We start from the raw sequence: 9672 nt of genomic DNA on the forward strand, positions 1-9672 counted from the left end.
TATATTTTAAGGATGTGTTGATCTGAGAAGGGAAAGCAAGGTATGTGTTACATTGGGGAAGAGGTTTTGCTTTTGTTTCCACAGGAGAAGAAAAGCTATGGATACCATCAAGATTAATAAGGATTAGACTAACAAATGCTTTTCATTTGATCAGGTATGAAAAAATAAACTGAAAAAAATAGTATTTTCAAATGGTAATTGACCAAAGGCACACTTGCCATGCTAGCCTAAAATGAATATGAGATTTCTTTTTCTTTCTTTCTCTCTTTTTGTTTGTTTGTTTGTTTGTTTGTTTGTTTGTTTGAGACAGGGTTTCTCTGTGTAGCTTTGGAGCATTTCCTGGAACTCACAGAGATCCACCTGCCTCTGCCTCCCTGGGATTAAAGGTGTGTACCACCAGCGCCTGGCTAAATGAGTTTTCTTAAACCACATGTTTTAATTCCATCTTAGAATGTTAGACATCTTGGTCACCAGGTTTCAAGTTTTCTCTTATTAAATAAAAAGGATATTTTTTGTTGTTTGGTATGAAAAATCCAGCTAAGAGATTTAAAATATTTTAAGTAAATTCAAAGGGATATTACATTTCAAGAATGTTTTCTAAATATCTAAATCCCTAAAAGACTGATTTGGAGTGGAGATAAAATATTAGAGCAGGGCCTTGATATTCCTTTTATCCCAACAGAGACAGATGGATCTCGATAAGTCAGTTGTTTTCTAAATTCTAGTTACAATGAACAAGGTAGTGATGAACACCTTTGATCCCACCACCCAGGGACAAAATTCAGATAGAGCTCCTAAATGGTATGTTTGCATACTAGAAAAATCATATACAATATTTATAAATTATTATAAAACCTCCCTACATGATTACTAGAAAGGCAGGCTGAATTTCAAAATAAATGTCTTTTGTGATATAAATATAATACACTTAAACCTTGATTTTGTATATAAAAAGAAAGGAGAACATAGGTACATTTATTTATTCACATATACTAAGGTATCTTTAGTTTCAATTTCTCAAATATTTTTTCAAATTTTCAAATTTTTTAAGTTAAAAGATAATACTTTTTCTGTTGCCAAAACACATTTTGCCTTAACAAAGATATAACCTGCCAAAAAAAGGAACTCCCCAAAGTTAGGGTTATGGCAGGGTTTTGTTTTTGTCTTTTTAGAAGTGTGAAAGCATCCAACTAAAGAATCAGGAAACTACTGGGCAAGTGAGACACCTGAAGAAGCAGCACAAAATCATCAAGAGAAAATGTCCCAAGAGAAAGAGTAAATTGGCCTAAGGGTAGAGCTCATCTCCAACAGGGCAGAACTTCATAAATCTTCCCACATGCTTCTTTCTGCTGCTCTCTACAAACAGAAAAAGCAAATGGTCCTTCTGTGATCCCAATTCAATTAAAAGTTAGAGCGGGCTTTGGAGTTTGAGCTGGGCTCTCTCCTTCTCTAAAGTCACGCATGTCTGTTAAAGGAAAACCCAAAATCTCAGTCTCATGTCAAAGACCCACCTGATATGAGACAGAAGAAAACAGAATTAAGGTATTATTCTATTTCCACTAATCTCATCATCCTCTGGTTTTCATTGACTGTTTAAAACCTTTCTTAAGGTATAAGTATTATGTCAAAATCTATAAGATTATTATGTCTATATAAACTTTCTGTTGTGATATTGGTGGTCATATAGAATACTAAATGATTCTAGAAATGAGCTTCATCTAGCTCCCTATACATCTATACATGTTTTCAGGTTTGAGTTTGAAACCGGTAAATAGAAACTAATTTTGTATACCCTGAATGCATTTAACAGATTGTGGTCCTTTAACCTCGCAGAGATCTGCTGCATATAACATTTAAAATGTTTAAGTTTTCAGCAGTAAACTGTGACCATTCCTATATCAATAACCTTTGAAGTCTCCAAAAAGATGATGGGGCCTGCAATGATGAATCAACCTAGATCGTGGTAATACCACTAAGAGGACAACCACCACCCAAAGATCAGCTTCAGACTACACACTGCTCAGGACAACTTCAGAGTGGTTAGCAAAGATGGTCAGCCTCAAAGACTCTTCCAGCTATAACTTCGGATAAGCCCTGCACTTTCCCATCACACAGAGACTGGATAACAAATGATACAGCTAGCTCTCCCAGGACTGGACCAGTATTCCAGATTTTCAGAGTCCCCGAAAGATGTCATCACACACAAACAACACGAAGTAATTTTAAGAACATGATGCCTACTTTCATGAGAGGTGTGTGGGGGGGGTTGTTTTTGGTTGCCTGGTGGGTTTTGGATGTTTGCCATTGTTTGGGGTGGAGGGTTGACTGAAGTTGATATATGTCATGGTCAGCGAGGAGGAGGTTAGATTAAGGGATTTCTTTCTTTTCCTCTAGCCTTTCTCTCTTATCTAAAAAAATGGCAGGGGGAGGTTAAGAGAAATGATAGGATAAAAGAGTAGATTGTTGAATCTACAATTAAACTAAAAACCAACTACTAGTCTCAAATATCTACCCCCCAACTCCAGCAGGCATTCTCTGCTAACCCACAGACCTCTTCTGTCTAGAAAGCAGGTAGACTGTCTATAGATCTTCCTCTCTCCTATTCCTCAAGATCCAAACCCCAAGTCTCATCCCTAGTGCTAGAGCAGAGGCTCTGGGGTGACCTCTCTTCACTGTCTCCCCCCATTCCAAGGAGACAGATAAGCAGATCCTGGTTGAACACTCTACTCTCCTCCTTCCTGTGAACCCCTTCAGATCCCTCACTTATCCCCCCATTCCTAAGCATCAGCTGCAACACCCAGAAACACATTTTACCTGGAATCCCCAGTGGCCACAACTATCAGGTCCAAAGAAAATTTCCCTAGGCAACACACAGCCATCAGGCTCTACAAAATTCCAGAGGGGAATCATACACCAAGGAACAAAACACCCACCCAACAAAGACAAATCCATAAATCAGTACCTAGACCTATACTATATCCCAAACCTAAATGCCTAGACACCAGAATAAAAACATAATCATCAACAGCCAGGGCAATATGTCTCCATTACAGCCCAGCTATCCTACCTCAGCAGGCCCTGAATATCCCAACATAGCTGAAGAAAAAGACTTTAAAATTGTCTATTTGAAGATGATAGAGGTCCTTAAAATGGAAATGAATAAATCCCTTAAATAAATCCAAGAAAACACAAACAGTGGAATGAAATGAATTACTGTCCAAGAATTGAAAATGAAAATAGAATTTTGAAAATTGAAAATGAAAAGCAATAAAGAAAACACAAACTGAGGGAATTCTGGAAATAAAAAAAAAGCTGAAAAATTTAGGAATTCGAACAAGAATTACAGAGGAGTTTGAAGACACGATAGAAGAAATGGATACATCCATCAAAGAAAATGTTAAATCTAAAAACTCCTGACACGAAAAATCCAGAAAATCTGAGACACTATGAAAGAAATCAAACCTAAGAATAATAAAAATAGAGGAAGAAAAATAGTTCCACCTCAAAGGCACAGAAAATATTTTCAAAAAAATCACAGAAAAAAATTATCTTAACTTAAACAAGGCCATGCCTATAAGGGTACAAGAAGCATATAGAACACCAAATAGATTGGACCAGAAAAGAAAGTCCCTCACCACATAATAATCAAAACACTAAACATCCTGAATAAAGAAAGACTATTAAAATGACTGATTTCTCAATGGAAACTCTAAAGCCAAAAGAGCCTGGACAGATGTGCTGTAGACTCTAAGAGACCACAGATGACAGCGCAGAGTATTATGTCCAGAAAAACTGTTAAATACCATAGATGGAGAAAAGAAAATATTCCTTGATAAAGCCACCATCAACAATACTGATCTACAAACTCAGCCATACAGAAGGTCTAGGAGGAAAACTAAAAAACTATGGAGGTTAACTATACCCAGGAAAACACAGGGAATAAATCTCAGACCAGCAAAATCAAAAGGGAAGCACACACATAGACACAGACACAGACACACACAGACACACACACCACCACCACAAACAACAACAACAACAAAATAACAAGAATCAACAATCATTGGTCATTGACATCTCTCAATGTCAATCGTCTCAAGATCCCAATAAAGAGACACAGACTAACAAAATGGATGAAAAACGGGATCCATCCTTCTGTTGCATCCAAGAAACACACCTCAATATCAAGCACTGACATCACCTCAGGATAAAGGGTTGGAAAAAGAAATTCCAAGTGAAAGGACCTAAGAAGCAAGCTGGTGTAGCCATTTTAGTATATAATAAAATAGACTTCAAACCTAAACTAATCAAAAGAGATAGGGAAGGAAACTTCATACTCATCAAAGGAAAAAAAAAAAATCTAACAAAATGACATTTCAATTCTTAATATCTATGTCCCAAACACAAGGGTACCAAAGTTTATAAAAAGAAACATTTCTACAGCTTAAGTCACCCATTGACTCTCACACACAGATAGTGGGAGACTTCAATACCCCATTCTTACCAATAGACAGGTCACTCAGGCAAAAACTAAACTGAGAAATACTGGAGCTAATAGACATTATAAACCAAATGGACCTAACAGATATTTACAGGACATTTCACCCTAACACAAAAGAATAAAACTTCTTCTCTGCACCTCAGGAAACATTCTCTAAAATTGACCACATACATCCACACAAAGCAAGACTCAACAGATACAAAATAACTCCTTAAATCCTATCGCACCAACACAGCTGGATGTCAACAACAACAAAACAACAGAAAGCCTAAAACTAATGAAAACTGAACAACTCTCTACTAGATGAAAAACAGGTCAAGACAGAAGTAAAGAAAGAAAGAGAAGACAATCTAGAGTTCAATGAAAATGAATACATGGCATACCCAAACTTACAGGGCACAATGAAAGCAATTCTAAGAGGCTAATTCATAGCACTAGGTGCCTGTATAAAAATACTGGAAGATCTCATACTACCAACTTAACAGCACATTTGAAAGCTCTAGTACAAATAGAAACAGACACACTCAAGAGAAGTACACAACAGGAAATAATCAAATTGTGAGCTGAAATCAATAAAATAGAAACAAAGAGAACAACACAAAGAATCAATGAAACACAGAGTTGGTTGAGAAAAATCAACAAGATAGACAAACCCTTATCTAAACTAACTAAAAGGCAGAGAGAGAATATCCAAATTAACAAAACCAGAAAATGAAAAGGAGGCATAACAAACACCAAGGAAATCCAGAGACTCATAAGGACATACTTCAAAAACCTGTACTCACCAAACTGGAAAATCTAAAAGATACAGATAGTTTTCTCAATAGACACTTTACCAAAGTTAAACCAAGATCAGATAAACAATGTATATAGACCTATAACCCCTTGAGAAATAGGAGTCATTAAATGTCTACCAACCAACCAAAAAAAAAAAAAAAGCCCAAGGTCAAAGGGTTTTAGTGCAGAATTCTACCAGACTTCCAAAGAAGAGTTAATGCCAATACTCCTCAAATTATTCCACAAAAGAGAAAAAGGACTCCTGCCCAATTCATTTTATTAGGACACGGTTCCCGTGATACACAGACTGCATAAGGCCCAACAAAGAAAGAATTACAGACCAATTTCACTTATACATGAATGCAAAAATAATAAACGGGTTGGGGATTTAGCTCAGTGGTAGAGTGCTTGTCTAGCAAGCGCAAGGCCCTGGGTTCGGTCCTCAGCTCCGGTAAAAGAAAAAAAACTCAGTAAAATACTTACAAACTGAATCCAAGAACACATCAAAAAAAGACCATCCACCAAGATCAAGTAGGCTTCATCCCAAAGATGCATGGATGATTCAACACACAAAATAAATGTACTCCATCATATGAAGAAATGAAAGGAAAAAAAAAAACAGATGATCATCTCATTACATGCAGAAAAGTCCCTACGATAAAATCCAACACCCCTTCATGGTAAAAGTCCAGGAGTAAATAGGTATACATGGAGCATACCTAAACATAATAAAGGCAGTTTACATCAAGCCTATAACCAACATCACATTAAATGGAAGGAAGCTTACAGCAATTCCTCTAAAATCAGGAACAAGACAAGGTTGTCCACTCTCTCCATACCTATTTAATATAGTACTTGCAGACTTAGCTAGAGCAATAAGACAACTAAAGGAGATCAAAGGGATACAAACTGGAAAGAAAGAAGTCAAAGTATCTTTATTTGCTGATGACATCATAGTATACATAAGTGACTCTAAAAATTCCACTGGGGAACTTCTATAACTGATAAACACTTTCAGAAAAAGTAGCTGGATATTAAATTAACTCAAAATAATCAGTAGCTCTCCTATGTAAGAATGACTAATGGACTGAGAAAAAAAATCAGGAAAACAACACTTTCGCAATGGTCTCAAATAATATAAAATATCTTGAGGTAACTAACCAAGCCAGTGAAAGACATGTATGATAAAAACTTCAAGTCTTTAAAAAAAGAAATTGAAAATGATATCAGAAGATGGAAAGCTCTTTTGTGCTCATGGATCAGTAGTATTAACATAGTAAAAATGGCCATCCTTCCAAAAGCAATCTGTAGATTCAATGCAATCTCCATCAAAATTCCAAAACATAGACCTGGAAAGGACAAATTTGCAACTTCATCTGGGAAAAAAAAAAAACATTCAGGATAGCTAAAACAATTCTAAACAATAAAAGAACTGCTGGGGGGTGGGTGTCTCAATATTCCTAATTTCAAGTTGTACTTCAAAGGTATCGTAGTGAAAACTGCATGATGTTGCCCTAAAAATAGACCAGCTGACCAATGGAATAAAATTGAAAACCAAGACAAAAATTCACACACCTATGGACACCCAATTTTTGATAAAGAAGCCAGAAACACCCACTGGAAAAAAGAACAACATCTTCAACAAATGGTGCTGGTCAAACTGGATGTCTGTGTGCAGAAGAATGCAAACAGTTCATAGTTACCACTCTTCACAAAACTCTAGTCCAAGTGGATCAAAGTCCTCAAAAGATGCAAGATACACTGAACCTGGTAGAGGAGAAAGTAGGGAATAGTCTTGAACACATCAGCACAGGAGACAACTTCCTAAACAGAACCTATAGCACAGGCACTAAGATCAACAATTAATAAATGGGGCCCCATGAAACTTAAAAACTTCTGTATGGCAAAGTACACCATCATTCAGAGAATCGTTCTATAGAATGGAGAAAGAGCCGGGCGGTGGTGACTCACGCCTTTAATCCCAGCACTCGGGAGGCAGAGGCAGGCGGATCTCTGTGAGTTCGAGGCCAGCCTGGACTACCAAGTGAGTTCCAGGAAAGGCGCAAAGCTACACAGAGAAACCCTGTCTTGAAAAACCAAAAAAAAAAAAAAAAAAAAAAATGGAGAAAGATTTTTACCAGCTCCATATCCAATGTAAGACTAATACCCAAAATATATAAAGAACTCAAGAAACTAGATATTAAAAAAATAATAATCCAATTAAAAAATGGGGATCAGATCTGAAAAGAGAATCGTCAATAGAGGAAACTCAAGTGGCTGAGAAAAACCTCCTTAGCCATCACAGAAACACAAATCAAAAGTACTGTGAGACTCCATCTTGTACCTGTCAGAATAGCTAAAATCAGTAACACAAATAATAGTTCACATCAGTGAGGATGTGGAATAAGTGGAACACTAACCCATTGCTAGAGGGAGTGCAAACTTGTACAACACTCAGAAAGTTGGGACTTGATGTACCTCAAAATCCAGCTATACCACTCTTGGGCATAAACCCAAAGGATGCTCCAACATACCACAAGGACACTTGCTCAACAATATTCATTGCTGGTCTATCATAATAGCCAGAAACTGGAAACAGCACAGATTTCCTTCAACAGAAGAATGAATAAAGAAAATGTAGTACAGTTACACAATGGAGTACAATTCAGCTGTTTAAAAAAAGACATCATGAAATCTGCAGGCAATTAGATGGAACAACTGCAGTCAAGAGAATAAGAAAAAATTCTCATACATTATCATTTTGTAAAACTAAAGCAAGAAGGGGGGCTAGAGAGGTGGCTCAGTGGTTAATAGCACTTGTTCAGTTCCTATCACCCACAAGGTGGTTCTCATCCATCTGAAACTCCAGTTCCATGGGATCCAAAGACACCACCAAGCATGCGCATGACACACAGACATATATGCAAGCAAAACACACACACACACACACACACACACACACACACACACACACAATAAAACAAATACATCTAAAATAATTTTTTAAAAACTAAAACAAACAAACAAGAAAACAGGGGAAAATGCAAAAACCATATTGAATGAGGTGTTAAGGAGTAGACACACAGCTCTGTGGGAAACTTCTTGAACACCACGAAGCATGGGGGCACTATTCTGAGGCAGACCAGATGAGGGAGGGGAAGGAAGAAGACAGAAATGAAATCCGAGGTGATAAGTGGGGGGGGGGGGGGGGGGGGGGGGGGGAGGGGAATCAGAGCAAACAGAAGCACAACAGAAGGTAAACTGCACAGAACACCCACGTCTCTACAGAGCACAGTCTGGACTCAGCAATACCAACCCGCCAGTGCTGCAGGTCTGTGTAGGCGCAGGTACACGGAAAGAAGTCACCCAAGAGGGCTGGGGATTGCGAGGAAGCAGCTTCACCAGGACAAAAAAGTGGGCTACGTGGGGCTCAAGGCTGCCTGTGGGGTGCACACTTCAAGAGCACGTAGGCGTGGGCATAGGCACGGCTGGCCCAGTTTCCACTTTCCACTGGACTGCAAGCACCAGGAGAAACGCCAGGTGCTGGCGACGCAAAGGAGCTGGTGTGCCAACCCTGACACCCAAGAATCCAGGAGCCCAAGGCATACTCACCATTTCGTGCTTCTGATGTGTCTAGGTTTCCTTCCAAAGATGCCTGTAGTCGGCAGAACACAAAGTCTCCCAAAACAGGTCCTCACAAGGATCCCGTTACTAAGCAAAGCATTAAAAAGACTTCCGGGACGCACGCTGCTACTATCCGTGCTCCCGATTGGACAGTTCATTCCTTTTAGTACTATGGTCCCTGATTGGAGAACTCTACTGACTCAGCGAAAAGTATCAAAACATTTTAGGAAAGTTCAGGTGCCCACACTCTAGAAGGCGAACTTCTGTAAAAGACATTCAGGGCTACATGGTGAGATCCTGACCCAAAACGAAACAAAGAAGCCCGGCATGGTCAGGCATTTTTAATCGTGATCAGTAAGTGGAAGCTAGCCTGGTCCAGAGAACTAGCTCCAGGACAGATAATAGTACCCAAAGAAACCCTATTTCGAAAACCAAAACAAGCAAGGAAGCAAAATAAACAACAACAAATTTAAAAACAAAAACTCTAACATATCTGTACTCTCTGGAATGAACCTGTTCCGTTTTGGCATTTCACTGCATTGTAAGAAAACATGCTCTGGGATTTGATATGCACTCACTCACTGCCTCGCACACCCTGTATTCGTCACCTGCCTTTTCCATAAATATGGTACCTTAAGTTTATTGTGTACATTCCAATCTCTTGCCCGAAAGGGAAAAAACAAAAACAAAAACAAGATTTTTGGGTAGAAACAGGCCCCAAGTAGGTTCAAGCAGAGGAAACACGTGTAGCGCTTGATAGGAAACCTCAA

General features: G+C 38.4%; 1 protein-coding gene across 2 annotated transcripts in view; it reads right to left on the reverse strand.

Annotated features, from left to right (window-relative positions):
- The window catches only part of LOC128115701 (zinc finger protein 14-like), a 56646-nt gene extending 47200 nt beyond the window's left edge, over positions 1-9446 (reverse strand). Inside the window, exon 1 of one of the 2 annotated variants that reach the window (XM_052746682.1) lies at positions 8891-9446. Coding sequence is in view for 1 of the 2 variants with exons in the window: in XM_052746683.1 (XP_052602643.1) it covers positions 8891-8893 (3 nt within the window). In the remaining variant the exon portion in view is untranslated. The remainder of the gene's footprint in view (positions 1-8890) is intronic. The other variant, XM_052746683.1, reaches the window with a different exon arrangement.
- Positions 9447-9672: the final 226 nt, after the last annotated feature.

This window comes from Peromyscus californicus, unplaced genomic scaffold (genome assembly GCF_007827085.1).
Source record: "Peromyscus californicus insignis strain IS unplaced genomic scaffold, ASM782708v3 Scaffold_1__1_contigs__length_55948999, whole genome shotgun sequence".
Lineage (NCBI taxonomy): Eukaryota > Metazoa > Chordata > Mammalia > Rodentia > Cricetidae > Peromyscus > Peromyscus californicus.